This window comes from Mobula birostris, chromosome 2 (assembly GCF_030028105.1).
Source record: "Mobula birostris isolate sMobBir1 chromosome 2, sMobBir1.hap1, whole genome shotgun sequence".
Lineage (NCBI taxonomy): Eukaryota > Metazoa > Chordata > Chondrichthyes > Myliobatiformes > Myliobatidae > Mobula > Mobula birostris.
The window spans coordinates 190,416,159-190,436,951 of record NC_092371.1 but is presented as its reverse complement, the minus strand read 5'-3'; the positions used below and the strand labels follow the sequence as shown (position 1 = coordinate 190,436,951).

At 40.0% G+C, this 20,793-nt stretch overlaps 1 protein-coding gene across 1 annotated transcript in view; it reads left to right on the top strand.

Moving 5' to 3' along the window:
- Positions 1–20,793, top strand: part of nol10 (nucleolar protein 10) — a 123,918-nt gene that overhangs the window by 35,843 nt on the left and 67,282 nt on the right. The window contains exons 8-9 of the mRNA XM_072251227.1: positions 945–1,005; positions 2,372–2,457. Coding sequence (XP_072107328.1) covers positions 945–1,005; positions 2,372–2,457 — 147 coding nt within the window. The remainder of the gene's footprint in view (positions 1–944; positions 1,006–2,371; positions 2,458–20,793) is intronic.

The following is a 20,793-nucleotide window of genomic DNA, read 5'->3' as shown; positions in this document are numbered from 1 at the left end:
ATGGGAGGAAGTAAGTGATTTAAGTTCATTGCAAAATATACGGTGGTGTTTTTGAAGTCAATAATGTTAAAAATAGGGTTGATGTGAAACTCAAAATGCAGATTATAGAGTGGATGAGCAAAGGTATGCCTACTATGAAGTCTGCACAAGATGAAAATATAAAGAGATTTGTGGAGAGCTTTGCAATCTCTGAATTAAAAATTATTATGTAAATAGTGGTGTTTTGAAAGTTGCACTCTGAAGAGAAGAACAAAGCCAACTTTGGAATAATTGGCTGGAGATTTTAAATATAGGTATGTGTAGAAACTGAGAGGCCCATAGTACAGACATCGAAATGTGTAGTGATGGATTGGGTATTTGATTTTAAATTCAGCTCATATTATGGGACCATTGCAATTTTAATGTGGATTTTTTTTGTGTATCTACCACTTGGAGGAGCTATTGGCCCATTAAAATGGGGATATCTTAATTGCAAAATGCCAGAACATCTGCAGCCTAAATAATATTGAGACAAAAAGCAAGTAGTGAACATTGACTATAAAATTAAATGATTCATTTTATAAAAATTAATTTTGTTTCACTAAGGTATAAGGCTTGATAGGCAATAATGCCTTTTCTTAACTCTTACATTCTTGAGATTTGTATGCATTTATAGAAAGAACGGGGTAGTGTTTTACATTGAAAACCAAAACAATCATTAGAAGGAAAAAATTTATAAAGCGAGGTTACTAAATAAGCTTTGAATGACAAAATATGCAGGGCTTGATTAGGTGTTGAAAATTTATGAACAAAAGAATCATACTGTATATGCCCTGTGTAATTTTGATAACATTTTTATCTTGATTTTAACCATTTATATTCACCTATTTTAATTTGAATTTGATTGTTACATGTTTATAGGAAAATATGATTTTAAAATTTAGTGTTAACTATTTTGTTCTCAGCCAGAACAATGTTTGTGATATTAACCCTGCACACTACCTGTTTGCTACTGGATCAACTGAGGTAATACAAACACTGATTTTATTTTTCTTGTTGATTCTAGTTGGATGCCTAAAGCTCCATGTAATGGCTATACTTAAATGATAGTATAAGATCATTCGCTCTTCAGAATAAGGAAATTTTATCTGCGTAAAATAACCAGTTCTCTTTTATCCTACCACACAACTCCCTACCTCCCAAAGTCACATTTATCTTGAAGCTATGCTTCTTTGTTTCAGCTAAACGAACAAACTTTACATTCAGTGTAAGAGTGAAATTATCTTTCATAGCTCTAAATTATTATTTTTTGTAAATAAAGTCTGTCACCCCAAGCCAGGCAGCATCTGTAGGAAGAGGTGCAGTCGACGTTTCAGGCCGAGACCCTTCATCAGGACTAACTGAAGGAAGAGTGAGTAAGGGATTTGAATGGGAGAGGGGGAGATCCAAAACGATAGGAGAAGACAGGAGGGGGAGGGATGGAGCCAAGAGCTGGACAGGTGATAGGCAAAAGGGGATACGAGAGGATCATGGGACAGGAGGTCCGGAAAGAAAGACGGGGGGGGGGGGAACCCAAAGGATGGGCAAGAGGTATATTCAGAGGGACAGAGGGAGAAAAATCACCTGTCCAGCTCTTGGATCCTCTCGTATCCCCTTTTGCCTATCACCTGTCCAGCTCTTGGCTCTATCCCTCCCCCTCCTGTCTTCTCCTATCATTTTGGATCTTCCCCTCCCCCTCCAACTTTCAAATCCCTTACTCACTCTTCCTTCAGTTAGTCCTGACGAAGGGTCTCGGCCTGAAACGTCGACTGCACTTCTTCCTACAGATGCTGCCTGGCCTGCTGCATTCACCAGCAACTTTGATGTGTGTTGCTTGAATTTCCAGCATCTGCAGAATTCCTGTTGTTTCTGTCACCCCAAGCATTAGTTGTTTGACTTTTGAGTGCCTTCAGGCTGACTCCAATACAATTATATCCAAGTGCAGGACAAGGGTCGAGACTGTCTGCCATATTCAAAATAAAATTTTACCAAATACTGTAATATTCCAGCAAGACTTGCTTATTTCTGTACTTCAATCTTGCTATGAATGATAATGTATGATTTGCTGCCTAGTCAATTGCTGTATTCTGCAATCTCTGTATTAAATGGTCAACTCCTTATTCCCTAAAAATAATCCTTTTTTAAATAAATACATGCCTTTAGCAGTTTAAAACTATTCAAAATCTTTGCCAAGTACACTGAAAAAATCCTGTTCAGAGTAACAATGCAATCTTAAAGACTTTTGTAGTTAAGCTATGTGGAATTATTGTGTGAATGAATGCTGGGATTTAGACTTGTAAAATATTGCAAATGAATAAATATTTAACTTTCTACATGTAATTGTCACTTGTAGGGTAAAGTGGAATGCTGGGATCCACGAACAAGAAATCGAGTAGGAATGCTTGACTGTGCCTTAAGCAGTGTGACAGCTGATACAGAGTAAGAAATATAACAGTTCATTTATATATATCTATGTAGTAGATGCATTCTCAAGTTATGAAGACAACATGAAGGTGATACTGGGATTGCAAAATGTGAAGCCATAAGTTTGTGTGAGGGCTGACACATTTTCAGTGAAAAATGCTTGCTTTTCAGTTGATTTAGCTTACTGTGCAACAATGCACCAGTCAGCCAAACAGCGAGAAAGGGAGGATTCATGCAATAGAAGGGGAAAGCAGATATCAGAATACCATCACTAGAAAAAGTCCTTGGTGAACTAATATAAACTGAAATGTTCTCCACATTCTCTTAAACTCTTTTTCCAACTATTTTCTTAAATAATATTGCTTGTCTACCCAGTTATCCCATTTGCTAATTGTTGACCTCAACCCAGTTTTTAAGATGCAGACCCAAGCTAGAGGATGCAAAAAATAAACTGCAGGAAGACCTCAGCTGGTCAGTTATTATGTAGAGAGTCTAGAAGAAAGAAAATGAGTATATAAAAATGAGAGTGAGAGGTGAAACAGACTGGTAGTAATGGATGGAACTCTAAGGGAAGGATGACGGGCAGATGGACCCTGTTCTAGTTTGCATTTAACCCTGCTATGACTGTCAGGAAGGTTGTGAAAAATGGGTCAGTATGTGCAAGGGAAGTTAAATTGCATGCGAATGGGAACTCAGGTTAACCATTGCAGATGGAATGCAGGTGCTCTGCAAATAGTTGCCCTGGCAACATTTGGTCTCAGTGATGCAGAGGAGCCACATTATGAGCTGTCGACCATAATAGAGGAAGTGCATGTGCATATTTGCATCATTTTGGGTTTGCTTGGGTCTCTAGAAGGTGGTGTATGGAGAAGTGTTGTGTCTTCTATAGTATCAGGAATAGGGATGAGTGGGAAGGGATGAACAGGCCAGGGATCTCAGTAAAGGGTTAAGGCAAATGTACTGGGTGCATGGGCTTTGGGAAGCATAGGGTTGGTGTGAAAGGTGAGCACCGTTCTGTCTGGAGAGAAACTGATGTATGGGAAATGGAGGAAATTTGAGTGAGGGCTTTGTCAACTATGGTAGGGGGTGAGGAGGGGGATATTTCAGTTATATCTTGAACAGACGTAGTAGAAAAATAAATTGTGAGAAGGGATTGGTGTACTTGTTACAAGAAAAGGTGTACATCTTCCCTCCTTGTTTAGTTCCACTTGTTGCCCTTTGGTCTCTGTCTTCTCTCCCCTCCCTCAACTGCCTTTTTCTTTTATGTTTGCACCTGTCTCCCATGAGTCTTTCATAAAACTTTGCTTTCCCTTCTACCAACCTAGATCCATCTGTTCATCACAACTTGTCTGCAAAACACCACCTCTCCCCACCCCACCACCAATTCCAACCAAAGATCTGGTTTTATCTATTGTCTGCCTGTCTTGCCCCTCCCTCTAACTTCTGCACAGTTTTGACCCAAAATGTCAACTATCTTTTAGCCTCCACAAATGCTGTTTATCCTGCTAAATTCTTCCAATGCTTCATTTTATTTAGCTTCTTATTCTAGCATCTGTCTCTCAGTGTCTCAACTATAGGATGTTGTACCTTGGATGCTTCAGTGGACTGTTTTTGAAAAATTAACAGTGATCAGAAATGAACTTCTGATCATCTTGGAGCATCTCATAACATTTTACAGCCAATCTCTTTTAAGTTACTGCTATTTTGTGGCCTAAAGTGGCTAATTTGCAACTTGCAATATTCTACAGGCAACAAAATAAAGAACATGTTGTACAAGTTGGATCTTCTCCTCTCCCTGTGACCATTTCTTCTCTAGTTACCTTTTCTCATAAAACTCCAAAGAGCCATAATCATGCTCTTCAGACATTTTGTCTCTGCAATTTTTACTTCCTTAAAGGACAATGAACATTGAGCAGTACTGCAGCGGCAAACGTCCCTCAGCTCATGATGCCAATATATGCTAAGTCCATCTGCCTGCACATGGACTTAGTGATGACTTAATGTGATAAACACATTATCAATTCATGTGTTCTGTCTCCCTCATAATTTTATAATTCTGTAGATTGTCCTTCACCCTCTGCTCCAGAGAAAACAATCCGGGTTTGTCTAGCTTTAGAAATAGATGCATTGTAATCCAGCTGTCTTTCAGTTCTCCCTACTGTGCTGCTGCCTGTGTTGTCTACTAACCGTTGCCTGGTTTGTCAACTGATTTGTGTTGTCACTTTCAGGGAGCTATGGGTTTGCACTCCAAGATAAGTGGTCCACAGGATCCTGCCACTTATTGTACACTTTCCATTTGCACTTGACCTCCCAAATTGCAACATCTTGGATTTTAACAGGTTAAGCTGTCTGATATTTTTATGCATATATTTCCAACTGACCTATATCCTGCTATATTCTTTGATGATCCTCCTTCCTATTCCTACCTCTGCCAATTTTCATGTAATTTGGAAACTTACAAATAAGCCCACCATTTGTCCAGATCGTTTGTATTATCACAATGGGTCCCAAGATTGATCCCTATGGAACACCACTGCAAATATCCAAATAGAATAACATTCTTCCATCACTGCCCTATGACTGTATGGTTAAGCCCATTGTAGTATAATCTACCAAGTCTCTGTGGATGCTTTGTGCCTTAATCTTCTAAATCAGCCTCCCAGGAGGGACTTCATTGAAAGCTTCTGTAGAGTCCATGTAGACAACATCCATTTCCCCAATGTCCTTCTCAACCATCTTCATCACCTCTTCAAAACAAACTCTTCCTTTTTAAATCTTTTTATTGAATAAGTACACAGAAGGTAAGCCATATAGGCACTAATACACTGTTAGAATATAATATATTACGGGAAATATTACTACAGAAAAAAATTAATATAAACAGTGCAATTTAAACATAAAATAACAAGGTAATATAATAGTATACTAATTTTTATATATATCAATAGAAAAAGAAAATAAAACCCACCGTGCAACTAAACTAAAAAGCAAAGCAAAGCAATGGGCTAACTAGGAAACAAGTAGAGTTAAAGTACTTAAAATCACGTCCTCAAACCCGACCTCCATTAAAAACAGTTAAAAAAAAACAAGAAGGGAATATAAATATGGACTGAGAGGAAAAAAATTACATTAAATGAAAATATTGAATAAAAGATCTCCAGGTCTGATCGAATTTAACTGAAGAATCATAAAGATTACTTCTAATTTTCTCCAAATTTAAGCATAATATTGTCTGGGAAAACCAAAAAAAAGTAGTTGGAGCATTAGTCTCTTTCCAATGTTGTAAAATACATCTTTTCGCCATTAAAGTAAGAAATGCAATCATTCTACGGGCTGAAGGAGAAAGATTACTGGAAATTTTAGGTAATCCAAAGATAGCAGTAATAGGATGAGGAGAGATAACTATATTCAATACCTTTGAGATAATATTAAAAATGTCTCTCCAAAAAGTTTCCAGAGTAGGACAGGACCAAAACAGATGAGTTAAAGAGGCTATCTACCCCTGACATCTATCACAAAAAGGATTAATATGAGAATAGAAACGAGCTAATTTATCTTTGAACATATGTGCTCTATGGACAACTTTAAATTGAATTAGGGAGTGTTTAGCACAGATAGAGGAAGTATTGACTAGTTGTAAAATCTGCACCCAGTCATCTGCTGAAATAATGAAACCCAATTCCTGTTCCCAATCTGACCTTATCTTATCAAATGGAGCTTTCCTAAGTTTCATAATAATATAAATAATAGCCGTTGCACCTTTCTGACATGGATTAAGGTTAATTATAGTATCTAAAATATATGTAGGAGGGAGCATTGGAAAGGAAGAAAGTATAGTACTTAGGAAATTTATAACTTGGAGATACCTAAAAAAATAAAAATGTATTCTTGGTAAACTATATTTATTAGATAATTGTTCAAAAGACATAAGGGAACCATCTAAAAATAAATCCAAAAACCGTGAAATACCTTCATTCTTCCAAATTTGAAAAGCACAATCCGTGAAAGAAGGAGGAAAAAATGTTACGTAAAATAGGGATCGCTAGCCCAAATTGGTTAAGATCAAAAAATTTTCTGAATTGAAACCAAATACGTAAGGTATGTTTAACTATCGGGTTACAGACCTGCTTGTGGCATTTCAAATGAAAAGGAAGAGAAGAACCTAAAATAGAGCCAAGTGCATAACCTTGAGCAGATTGTAATTCCAATGCTACCCATTTAGGAATGGATAGTGTATCCTGGTCAAGTAACCAAAATTTTATGTGTCGAATATTAATTGCCCAATAATAGAATCTAAAGTTAGGTAATGCTAAACCTCCATCTCTCTTAGCTTTCTGTAAATGTATTTTACCCAGTCTCGGGTTTTTATTTTGCCAAATAAATGAAGAGATTTTAGAGTCAACTTTATCAAAAAAAGATTTTGGAACAAAAATCGGTAATGCCTGAAATGTATATAAAAAATTTTGGCAGAAGAAACATCTTAACTGCATTAATACGACCGATCAAAGTTAAATATAATGGAGACCATTTAAATGAAAGTTGAGTAATATGATCAATTAAGGGTAAAAAATTAGTCTTAAATAGATCTTTGTGTTTACAAGTAATTTTAATCCCAAGATATGAAAAATATTTATTAATCAGTTTAAATGGAAGGTTATGATACAAGGGAAGTTGCTTATTAATTGGGAAAAGTTCACTCTTACTGAGATTTAACTTGTAACCGGAAAAGAGACTAAATTGTACTAATAAATCTAAAGCAGCAGGGATAGATTTTTGAGGATTAGAAATATATAAAAGTAAGTCATCAGCATAAAATGATACTTTATGAGACTTTAAGCCCCGAGTTATCCCAATAATATTTGGAGATTCTGGAATAGCAATTGCAAGTTCTAATGCAATGTCAAATAATAAAGGACTAAGAGGACAACCTTGTCTAGTACCTCGAGAAAGAGGGAAAAAGGGTGAACTTAAAGAGTTAGTGCGAACTGAGGCCATAGGAGAATGATATAACAATTTAATCCAGGATATAAATTTCGAGCTAAAATTAAACATTTCGAGCACCTTAAATAAGTAAGGCCATTCTACTCTGTCAAAGGCTTTTTCAGCATCTAAAGAAATAACGCACCCAGGAACATTTTGTGAAGGAGTATAAACAATATTTAAGAGTGTGCGAATGTTATAGAAAGAGTAACAACCTTTAATAAAACTCGTTTGGTCTTCCGAAATAATATAAGGAAGTGCTTTTTCTAATCTGTTTGCTAACAATTTAGAAAAAATTTTAGAATCAACATTTAATAAAGATATTGGTCTATAAGATGCACATTGAGCAGGATCTTTATCCTTCTTTAATATTAGAGAAATTGACGCTCTATAGAAGGATTCGGGAAGTTTACCAAGTTTTAATGAAGCCTCCGGAACCCTAAAAAACCAAGGGATTACTGAAGGTGCAAAAAATTTATAAAATTCCGTGGTAAACCCATTAGGGCCAGGAGCTTTCCCCAGGTTCATAGAAAAGATAACATTCTTAATCTCATCAGTGGTAATGGGAGTATCTAGCATAGAGTTTATATCCTGTGAAATCTTAGGGAAATCTAGGTTATCTAAAAAGTCATTCGTATATTTAGAGTCTTGTAAGGACTCTGATTGATATAAGGAGGAATAAAAATCAAAAAAGGCTTGATTAATCTCAGCGTGATCAAGTATCAGTTGATCATTTTGATTATAAATCTGATTAATTTGAAATTTAGTATAATTAGTCTTCAACTGATTAGCCAACAGTTTACCAACTTTGTCACTATGTACATAAAATTCACTTCTTGTTTTCTTTAATTGATTTACAATCGAGGACGAAAGTAATAAACTGTGTTCCATTTGAAGTTCAGTTCTTTGTTTATACAACTCCTCAGAGGGAGCTGTAACATATTTCTTATCAATTTCCTTAATCTTGTCCACAATAACCAGCTCCTCCTTCTTCAGCTTCTTCCTCAAAGCAGCAGAATACGAGATAATTTGACCACGAATATAAGCTTTAAAAGTATCCCAAAGGATGTTCATCGGAATATCTTCTGTATAGTTGATTGTAAAGAAAAAAGATCGATCAGTTCATTCATAAAGTTAACAAAATCCGAGTCCTGAAGCAACAGCGAATTGAAACGCCATTGCCTATTATTTTGTGTATTGGCCTGAATTTTAATAGAAAGCTTAAGTGGAGCATGATCCGAAATGGTTATAGAGTCATAATCACATTTAACCACTGAAGAAATAAGAGGAGAGTCAATAAAAAAATAATCAATTCTTGAATAGGAATGGTGAACATGTGGAAAAAAAAAGAAAAATCTTTTTCCTGAGGATGCAAAAAACGCCAAATGTCTGTCGACCCAGAATCAGAGAGGAATGAGTTAATCAAAGTTGCAGATTTATTGGGTAAGGTCCGTAAAGGAGCCGAACGGTCCAAAACTGGAGATTAACAAGTATTAAGATCTCCGCCCCAAATCAGTGAAAACTCATTCAAATTCGGGAACAGATTAAATAGTGATTTATAAAATTCCGGACAGTCCATATTGGGAGCATAAATGTTAACCAAAACTACCTTTTTATTAAAGAGTAGACCACTAACCAATAAAAATCTACCATTCGGATCAGAAATAATATCATGTTGTACAAAAGTAACTGAGGGGTCTATAAAAATAGAGACACCTCGAATCTTAGTGTTTGAGTTTGAATGAAACTGTTGATCCTTCCAAAATTTAAAAAAACGTAGTCTGTCGCCCCTCCGCACATGGGTCTCTTGTAAAAATAGAACATGTGCTTTAAGTCTCTGGAATACTTTAAAAACTTTTTTCCTTTTAATTGGATGATTAAAACAGTTAGTATTCCAAGAGACAAAATTAATAATAGACTCCATAAACCCTAAAGTCAACCCGCAAAAAAGAGGATTGACAATAGGTTTGACCCACGAACCTGGAAAGGGAACAGAACAAACAAGAGATAATGGGAAGGAGAACGCAACCAATGCTTCAGTAATGTAAATAGCCGAAGAAGAAAAAAACTAAAAAGTGAAGCCCCTCCCACCACCCCCCACCCCATGACCCCAAAGCTAAATCTAAAGCAGACCAGCCAGAAAGAAGCAAGCACTAAGACTACCCCCATGACTTCCGATAGACGCTCACTAAAAAAAAGTGTAAGTATAAAACAATCAGCTAAAGTTATAAAACAGTAAAGGAATAAAAAAAAAGGTAGACCAATTAAGACAAACACAATATAATACAAAGAAAAAGCTAGTAAATATAAAGAAAACTGTAACGAACAACAGACCCTATGATTCAACAAAAAAAAAGAAACGAGATAATTAACATAGACTAGTTAGGAAAAACTACAAAAAGTACATTTGAAAACTACAAAGTTTAAGGCCTCAAAGGAAATACGTGAAATGATGCTGGGGGAATAACCACCCAGAGTCCCCAGGGAAAAAGAAAGGAATGACGCAGTTGAGAAAAAGTTTAGCAACCATATTAATTAACCAAAAATAAACTTTTCTGCCCATATAAAGCAAAAAAAAATTAAACCCAACAGATTAACAGCCTCCGATCAAACGGAGATAATTAAAAATTACGATTAAGATGTTGAAGGTGAAAATTGATCCAGGTAACTCTGGGCATCCGATGGAGAATCAAAAAAACGGGGAGCCCCATCAGGCGTGCGAATCTTTAAACGCGCAGGGTAAAGCAGCACTGGTTTTAAATCCATCTTGTAGAGTTCCGACATCACAGATCTGTAACGAACACATTGGTCCCGAATCTGTTTACTGAAGTCTTCCACGAACTGAAAATGAAGATCCGAAAAATCAATGTAACCTTTAGGTCGAGCGAATCGAAGCAATTTCTCCTTGTCTTGAAAGTAATGAAATCGTAGAATAACATGTCGAGGTTTATCTGACTTAGACGAATATGATGGAACTCTGTGAGCCCGATCCAATAAAGGTGGTTGGTCAGGAAATACGGTAGGAAATGCATTTTTTAAAAGTTGAGAAAAAACTTTATAGGATTGTCAGATTCAGCAGCTTCACGAACACCAATAATTCTAATATTCTGCCGTCGCATTCTGGATTCTAAGTCAGAAAGTCAAGTTTTTTCTTCATTACAGTAATTGTTTCTTCAATTTTCCCCATCTTGAGTTCATTTTGTTGCGTGGATTTTTGAAGATTAAATATAGCAGACTGAAGTTCAGTGATAAATGTTTGCATTTTATCGATTGCATTGGCAATTTTCTGGAGATTAATTGAAATTTCCGCATGAATCAGCTCCGTTATAGAGGTTGAAATTTCCATTTGAATTAGATCCGATATAGCTTTCAAAGTTAACGGTGGTTCAGTCAGAGGAAGATTGGTACCTTTCGGTCTAACCGGAGGTTTGCCGTCTTTCCCATTTTTCCCGTTCTTAGACATAGCAGACCGTAAAAGCATCCAAATATCAAAAAACACAATTTGTTTCAAAGTATTATAAAAGTCGATGCCTTAATGGTTAGCTTAAATATAGCTGATCATAGGAAAAAAACTCAGAGGTAATGGAGCAAGTCAAGAACACGACTTCACTCCATGAGCTCTACCGGAAGTCTCAACAAACTCATTCAATTTTGCAAGACAAGACTCCCACACACAAGTGCATACTGACTATACCTGACATATCTCTGGGTTTTCCAGATATGAGCAAATCGTAATCCCTGAGAATCTTCAATAATTTATCTACTGCTGTTGTAAGGCTTGCCACCTATAATTGCTTAGTTTGACCCTGTGGCCCTTTTTAAAGAAAAGAACAATGTTGGGACACTCTCCCGTCCTTTGAAAACTCTCCTTTGGCTAAATAGGGCATAAAGATCTTATCCCCAGTAATCTCCTCCCTTATCTCTCTCAGTAACTTGGGATTGGATGATCAAGCCCTGGGGATCAATCTGTCTTAATATTCTTAAAAAGACTCAATACCACAATTTCCTTTAGTAGAAAAATACTGTGCTCTAGAATATGAGCATATTCCTTCCTGATCTATACTTCATGTCCTTTTCCTTGGAGATTATGGATGCCAAGTATTTATTCAGTATCTTGCCCACTTTCTCTGGTTCCAGAAATAAATTCGCTCCCTTGTTCTTGAAGTCTTGTCCTCTCCTGGCTACCTTCTTATTTTTAATGAATGTATTAAATGCCTTTATTCAGCTTAATTGTCAATGACATTTCTTGGCCCCTTTTATTCCTCATGGTCCCCTGTTTAAGTTCTACTTGCCTTGTATTCCTCAGACACTCTATCTAATTTTAGCTTCTTAAATCTTACATATACTTCCTTAAATTTGCAACATCTTGTTATTCAAGGTTCCTAAACCACGCTATCCTTATCATTCTTCCTCATAGGAACATATTGATGGTTAATTCTGCCCATCTGACCTTTAAACAACTCCCACATCATATTTGGACTTGACAAATGACAGGCACTCATGAGTTCTTTTACAAAATTGCTGTAATTGCCTTCCCCTTATTCAGTACTGTCCCTGACATTCGATATATTGTTGTCCAATGATCTGAAAAGTTAGTTATGGTCACTGTCCCCAAAATGCTCTCCCACTGAAAATGATCACCTGAAAAGGCTCATTGCTCAATGCTAGGTCTAGTATGGCCCCTTCCTTGCATTTTAAGGATCATTCCTGAAAGTACCCAACATATTCTGCCCCCATCTGAACCACTGGCACCAAGGAGGCCCCAGTCAATATTGGGGAAAATGAGGTTGTCCAGTAAAATGAGCTCGTGCTTATATTGGGGAGGCTAGAGACTCATAATGGAGTTGACTGATTTCACAACTTTCTGCGGCTTATTTCTATCCTCTGCAATGCTCCCCCATCCCCCCCCCATACCAGACGGTGATGTAGCCAGTTAGAATGCTCTCCACAGTACATCTATAGAAATTTGTGAGTTGTCTTTGATGACATGCCAAATCTCCTCAAACTCATAATGAAATACACCTGCCTGTCATACTTTCTTGGTAACTGCATCGACATGTTGGGACTGAGATAGATCCTCAGATATGTTGACACCCAGGAACTTGAAATTGCTCACCCTTTCCACTTCTGATCCCTAAATGAAGACTGGTGTACGTTCCCTTGGTTTACCCTTTCTGAAGTCCACAGTCAATTCTTTGGTCTTACTGACATTGAGTGAAAGGTTATTGCTGTGACACCACTCAATTAGCTAATCTCTCTTACTCCTGTATGTCTTCTCATCATTATCTGAAATACTGCTAATAATAGTTGCATTGACAGCAAATTTATAGATGGCATTTGAGCTGTGCCTAGCCAGACAGTCAGGGGAAAAGAGCAGTGGGCTAAGCACACATCCTTAAGGTGTGCCAGTGTTAATTATTAACAAAGTAGATATGTTATTTCTAATCCACACAGACTGTAGTCTTCTGGTGAGGAAGTTGAGGATCCAGTTGCAGATGAAGGCACAGTGGCGGAGGTTTTGGACCTGTAGGAATTATTGTGTTAAACGCTGAGCTGTAGTCAATAAACAGCAGCCCAACGTAAATATTAGTATTGTCCAGGTGATCCAAGGCCGTGTTAAACGCCAAAGAGATCACATACGACGTAGAACAATTGTGATGAGCAAATTGCAGTGGGCTCAGGTCTTTTCTGAGGCAGGAGTTGGTTCTAGCCTTGAAGTACTTCATCATTGTAGATGTAGATGCTACTGGACAGTAGTTGTTAAGACAGCTCACCGTACTCTGATAGATGCCCTTTTGTAGCAGCTGGGAACTTCCAACTGTAACAATGAGAGATTGAAAATGTCTGTGAACACACCTGACAGATTGTTGGCACAGGTTTTTAGAGCCCTATCCCCATCATCAGCAATCACTTGTCGTCGAGTATGATTTGTCTCCTGGTGGTTGATCGAGTCACTTGTGGGTCTTCAGATGACTGAACAGACCGATCCATAATTCACATTCTAGTGTAGTGTTGGTTGCTGTAGGTCTTTGAATTGGTGGTGGATGTAGCTGGTTAGGCCTTTCCCAGTCTCTCCTTATATTGAAATTGCTTAGTCTCAGTGGCATTGTGGATGTATTCTTTGAGCTGTGCACTCCCCTCATAGACAGTCCTTTTCCAGCTTTTCCTATCCTGTGCTAACTCACACAGTTTGATGTGGCACTTCCTCAGGTGGGAGTCAATCTTGTCCTTGAACTCCAGGATTGAGCTTTGTATCCTTGAATTGGCCAAACAGCAGTTGTTTAGGGAAGTGGAAGTCAGGTGTATGGATGATGTAACTGGCCCATCCCAATTGGCGTTGAGTCGTGATTGTGGCTATGGAGTTAATGTTAGCTTCCTCCAGGATGCTGGAATTAGTATGCCTGTTCTTCCAGCTAACTCTCAGAATCTTTACCGTCTTTAATGGTAAGTTGCGCTCCATATAGCAAGGAGGGGAAGACTATAGGAGATGAACCATAGAACCATAGAAACTACAGCACAGAAACCGGCCTTTTGGCCCTTCTTGGCTGTGCCGAACCATTTTCTGCCTAGTCCCACTGACCTGCACACGGACTATATCCCTCCATACACCTCCCATCCATGTATCTGTCCAATTTATTCTTAAATGTTAATAAGGAACCCACATTTACCACCTCGTCTGGCAGCTCATTCCATACTCCCACCACTCTCTGTGTGAAGGAGCCCCCCCAATGTTCCCTTTAAACTTTTCCCCCCTCACCCTTAACCCATGTCCTCTAGTTTTTTTTCTCCCCTTGCCTCAGTGGAAAAAGCCTGCTTGCATTCACTCTATCTATACCCATCATAATTTTATATACCTCTATCAAATCTCCCCTCATTCTTCTACGCTCCAGGGAATAAAGTCCTAACCTATTCAACCTTTCTCTGTAACTGAGTTTCTCAAGTCCTGGCAACATCCTTGTAAACCTTCTCTGCACCCTTTCAACCTTATTTATATCCTTCCTGTAATTTGGTGACCAAAACTGAACACAATACTCCAGATTCGGCCTCACCAATGCCTTATACAACCTCATCATAACATTCCAGCTCTTATACTCAATACTTCGATTAATAAAGGCCAATGTACCAAAAGCTCTCTTTACGACCCTATCTACCTGTGACACCACTTTTAGGGAATTTTGTATCTGTATTCCCAGATCCCTCTGTTCCACTGCACTCCTCAGTGCCTTACCATTAACCCTGTATGTTCTACCTTGGTTTGTTCTTCCAACGTGCAATACCTCACACTTGTCTGTATTAAACTCCATCTGCCATTTCTCAGCCCATTTTTCCAGCTGGTCCAAGTCCCTCTGCAGGCTCTGAAAACCTTCCTCACTGTCTACTACACCTCCAGTCTTTGTATCATCAGCAGATTTGCTGATCCAATTTACCACATTATCATCCAGATCATTGATATAGATGACAAATAACAATGGACCCAGCACTGATCCCTGTGGCACACCACTAGTCACAGGCCTCCACTCGGGGGAGCAATTCTCTACTACCACTCTTTGGCTTCTTCCATTGAGCCAATGTCCAATCCAATTTACCACCTCTCCATGTATACCTAGCGACTGAATTTTCCTAACTAACCTCCCATGCGGGACCTTGTCAAAGGCCTTACTGAAGTGCATGTAGATAACATCCACTGCCTTCCCTTCATCCACTTCCCTGGTAACCTCCTCGAAAAACTTCAATAGATTGGTCAAACATGACCTACCACGCACAAAGCCATGTTGACTCTCCCTAATAAGTCCCTGTCTATCCAAATGCTTGTAGGTTCTGTCTCTTAGTACTCCCTCCAATAACTTACCTACTACCGACGTTAAACTTACCGGACTATAATTTCCCGGATTACTTCTCGATCCTTTTTTAAACAACGGAACAACATGAGCCACTCTCCAATCCTCCGGCACCTCACCTGTAGACAGCGACATTTTAAATATTTCTGCCAGGGCCCCTGCAATTTCAACAGTAGTCTTCTTCAAGGTCCGAGGGAACACCCTGTCAGGTCTCGGGGATTTATCCACTTTAATTTTCCTCAAGACAGCAAGCACCTCCTCCTTTTCGATCTGTACAGTTTCCATGATCTCACTACTTGTTTCCCTGAATTCCATAGACTTCATGCCAGTTTCCTTAGTGAATACAGACGCAGGATTAGTGAATACAGACGCAGGATTTATATAGGGATATATCTGTATAGGATCTTCAAAAACCCTCTTTCTCAATCTGGCAAAAGCTCCACTCGCACAGCCTATTCTGTGATTTATTTCAAGGTCAATGTTGGCTCTTAATGAAAGAAGGATGCCAAGATAAGTGTTCTCCAGAGGGATGTTCCCATCTCGTATGGTTGGAGGGTTAGGAGCCTGACCTGGAGCAAGTTGGTGCAGGGCTTGGGTTTTCTTGATGTTTAGGAGCTTATATGCTCTGGAAAAAGCATCCTTTATACACTGCAGATTCTCCTTTGAGTGAGCTATGATGATGTCATCTGCATATTGGAGCTCCACGATGGAAGTAGTTGACACCTTCCTCTTTGCCTTGAACCTGTTAAGATTAAAGAACGCCCACGCCCCCCCCCCCAATCTGTCCTATAGAGAATCTGGACTCCTTAGTCATAGTCATACTTTATTAATCCCGAGGGAAATTGGTTTTCGTTACAGTTGCTCCATAAATAATAAATAGTAATAGAACCGTAAATAGTTAAATAGTAATATGTAAACTATGCCAGGAAATTATGAAATAAGTCCAGGACCAGCCTATTGGCTCAGGGTGTCTGACCCTCCAAGGGAGGATTTGTAAAGTTTGATGGCCACAGGCAGGAATGACTTCCTATGACGCTCTGTGTTGCATCTCGGTGGGATGAGTCTCTGGCTGAATGTACTCCTGTGTCCACCCAGTACATTATGTAGTGGATGGGAGACATTGACCAAGATGGCATGCAACTTGGACAACATCCTCTTTTCAGACACCAGCGTGAGAGAGTCCAGTTCCATCCCCACAACATCACTGGCCTTACGAATCAGTTTGTTGATTCTGTTGGTGTCTGCCACCCTCAGCCTGCTGCCCCAGCACACAACAGCAAACGTGATAGCACTGGCCACCACAGACTCATAGAACATCCTCAGCATCGTCCGGCAGATGTTAAAGGACCTCAGTCTCCTCAGGAAATAGAGATGGCTCTGACCCTTATTGTAGACAGCCTCAGTGTTCTTTTACCAGTCCAGTTTATTGTCAATTCATATCCCCTGGTATCTGTAATCCTCCACCATGTCCACACTGACCCCCTGGATGGAAACAGGGGTCACCGGTACCTTAGCTCTCCTCAGGTCTACCACCAGCTCCTTAGCCTTTTTCACATTAAGCTGCAGATAATTCTGCTCACACCGTGTGACAAAGTTTCCTACCGTAGCCTTGTACTCAGCCTCATCTCCCTTGCTGATGCATCCAACTATGGCAGAGTCATCAGAAAACTTCTGAAGATGACAAGACTCTGTGCAGTAGTTGAAGTCCAAGGTGTAAGTGGTGAAGAGAAAGGGAGACAAGACAGTCCCCTGTGGAGCCCCAGTGCTGCTGATCACTCTGTCGGACACACAGTGTTGCAAGCACACGTACTGTGGTCTGCCAGTCAGGTAATCAAGAATCCATGACACCAGGGAAGCATTCACCTGCATCGCTGTCAGCTTCTCCCCCAGCAGAGCAGGGCGGATGGTGTTGAACACACTGGAGAAGTCAAAAAACATGACCCTCACAGTGCTCGCTGGCTTGTCCAGGTGGGCGTAGACACGGTTAAGTAGGAAGACGATGGCATCCTCAACTCCTAGTCTGGGCTGGTAGGCGAACTGGAGGGGATCTAAGTGTGGCCTGACCATAGGCCAGAGCAGCTCCAGAACAAGTCTCTCCGGGGTCTCCATGATGTGGGAGGTCAATGCCACTGGTCTGTAGTCATTGAGGCCGCTGGGGCGCAGCATCTTCGGCACAGGGATGAGGCAGGACGTCTTTCACAGTACAGGAACCCTTGTGGGAAGTCTTGGCCTGTGAGGTGAAGAATGGTTGGAATAACAATGGCAAACAGAGTTGGGGCAATGACGCACCCCTGTTTGACTCTGTCTCAACCTTAAAAGGTGCTGTTTCAGAGCCACTGTTGCACTCATACCATTGTGTAAGAGCTGCAGGATGTTGAGATATTTCTCTAGGCACCTGATTTTGGACGGTACCTGCCAAAAGGCAGGACAATTTATAGTCCAATGTTTTTGTAAGGTCTATGAAGGCCATATAAAGTTGGAGATTTTAGAAACATAGAAAATAGGTGCAGGAGTAGGCCATTCGGCCCTTCGAGCCTGCACCGCCATTTATTATGATCATGGCTGATCATCCAACTCAGAACCCCGCCCCAGCCTTCCCTCCATACCCCCTGACCCCCGTAGCCACAAGGGCCATATCTAACTCCCTCTTAAATATAGCCAATGAACTGGCCTCAACTGTTTCCTGTGGCAGAGAATTCCACAGATTCACCACTCTCTGTGTGAAGAAGTTTTTCCTAATCTCAGTCCTAAAAGGCTTCCCCTCTATTCTCAAACTGTGGCCCCTCGTTCTGGACTTCCCCAACATCGGGAACAATCTTCCTGCATCTAGCCTGTCCAATCCCTTTAGGATCTTATACGTTTCAATCAGATCCCCCCTCAATCTTCTAAATTCCAATGAGTACAAGCCCAGTTCATCCAGTCTTTCATCATATGAAAGTCCTGCCATCCCAGGAATCAATCTGGTGAACCTTCTTTGTACTCCCTCTATGGCAAGGATGTCTTTCCTCAGATTAGGGGACCAAAACTGCACACAATACTCCAGGTGTGGTCTCACCAAGGCCTTGTACAACTGCAGTAGTACCTCCCTGCTCCTGTACTCGAATCCTCTCGCTATAAATGCCAGCATACCATTCGCCTTTTTCACCGCCTGCTGTACCTGCATGCCCACTTTCAATGACTGGTGTATAATGACACCCAGGTCTCGTTGCACCTCCCCTTTTCCTAATCAGCCACCATTCAGATAATAATCTGTTTTCCTATTTTTGCCACCAAAGTGGATAACTTCACATTTATCCACATTAAATTGCATCTGCCATGAACTTGCCCACTCACCCAACCTATCCAAGTCACCCTGCATCCTCTTAGCATCCTCCTCACAGCTAACACTGCCACCCAGCTTCGTGTCATCCGCAAACTTGGAGATGCTGCATTTAATTCCCTCATCCAAGTCATTAATATATATTGTAAACAACTGGGGTCCCAGCACTGAGCCTTGCGGTACCCCACTAGTCACCGCCTGCCATTCTGAAAAGGTCCCGTTTATTCCCACTCTTTGCTTCCTGTCTGCTAACCAACTCTCCACCCACACCAATACCTTACCCCCAATACTGTGTGCTTTAAGTTTGCACACTAATCTCCTGTGTGGGACCTTGTCAAAAGCCTTTTGAAAATCCAAATATACCACATCCACTGGTTCTCCCCTATCCACTCTACTAGTTACATCCTCAAAAAATTCTGAGATTCGTCAGACATGATTTTCCTTTCACAAATCCATGCTGACTTTGTCCGATCATTTCACAGCTTTCCAAATGTGCTGTTATCACATCCTTGATAACTGACTCCAGCAGTTTCCTCACCACCGACATTAGGCTAACCGGTCTATAATTCCCCGGTTTCTCTCTCCCTCCTTTTTTAAAAAGTGGAGTTACATTAGCCACCCTCCAATCCTCAGGAACTAGTCCAGAATCTAACGAGTTTTGAAAAATTATCACTAATGCATCCACTATTTCTTGGGCTACTTCCTTAAGCACCCTGGGATGCAGACCATCTGGCCCTGGGGATTTATCTGCCTTCAATCCCTTCAATTTACCTAACACCACTTCCCTACTAACATGTATTTCGCTCAGTTCCTCCATCTCACTGGACCCTCTGTCCCCTACTATTTCTGGAAGATTATTTATGTCCTCCCTAGTGAAGACAGAACCAAAGTAATTATTCAATTGGTCTGCCATGTCCTTGCTCCCCATAATCAATTCACCTGTTTCTGTCTGCAGGGGACCTACATTTGTCTTTACCAGTCTTTTCCTTTTTACATATCTATAAAAGCTTTTACAGTCCATTTTTATGTTCCCTGCCAGTTTTCTCTCATAATCTTTTTTCCCCTTCCTAATTAAGCCCTTCGCCCTCCTCTGCTGAACTCTGAATTTTTCCCAGTCCTCAGGTGAGCCACTTTCTCTGGCTAATTTGTATGCTTCTTCTTTGGAATTGATACTATCCCTAATTTCTCTTGTCAGCCACGGGTGCACTACCTTCCTTGATTTATTCTTTTGCCAAACTGGGATGAACAATTGTTGTAGTTCATCCATGCAACCTTTAAATGCTTGCCATTGCATATCCACCGTCAATCCTTTTAAGTGTCATTTGCCAGTCTATCTTAGCTAATTCACGTCTCATACCTTCAAAGTTACCCCTCTTTAAGTTCAGAACCTTTGTTTCTGAATTAACTATGTCACTCTCCATCTTAATAAAGAATTCCACCATATTATGGTCACTCTTACCCAAGGGGCCTCTCACAACAAGATCGCTAATTAACCCTTCCTTATTGCTCAAAACCCAGTCCAGAATAGCCTGCTCTCTAGTTGGTTCCTCGACATGTTGGTTCAAAAAACCATCCCGCATACATTCCAAGAAATCCTCTTCCTCAGCACCTTTACCAATTTGGTTCACCCAATCTACATGTAGATTGAAGTCACCCATTATAACTGCTGTTCCTTTATTGCACACATTTCTAATTTCCTGTTTAATACTGTTCTTGGTTTTCTCCTGCAATTGACATGCTGTAAAAATCATGTCATGTGTTCTTCACACTGAGACTTGGGCAAGAGGTCTTCTCCCAGAGGTGAAAGTTGTTCACATAAAATTTGGGTGACTACCTTTCCTGTTGTAGAGAGAAGAGAGATGCCTCTATAATTTTTGAAGTGTATCCCTGAGATCAGCCGGAATCCTGTCTTGGTCCCAGATCTTGACAAGCAGTTCATAAATATGATTTATAAGTTCTATGCCACCTTCCTTGAGGGTTTCTGCTGGAATTGCATTAGGCCCAGTGGCCTCGTTGTTCCTCAATTTCTTGCAAGCCGTCTGCAACTCTTTGATGCTAGGAGGCTTACTTGTGTTTTCCTTCATGCGTCGTTGTGGGAGCTGGTTGATGATTTCAGTGTCAACAGTGGTGTTACGACAAAGTAGCTCCTGAAAGTGTTCCTTCCGTTGAGAATTGATGGCACCATTGTCCTTTAATAGCCTTTGTCCATCTTTG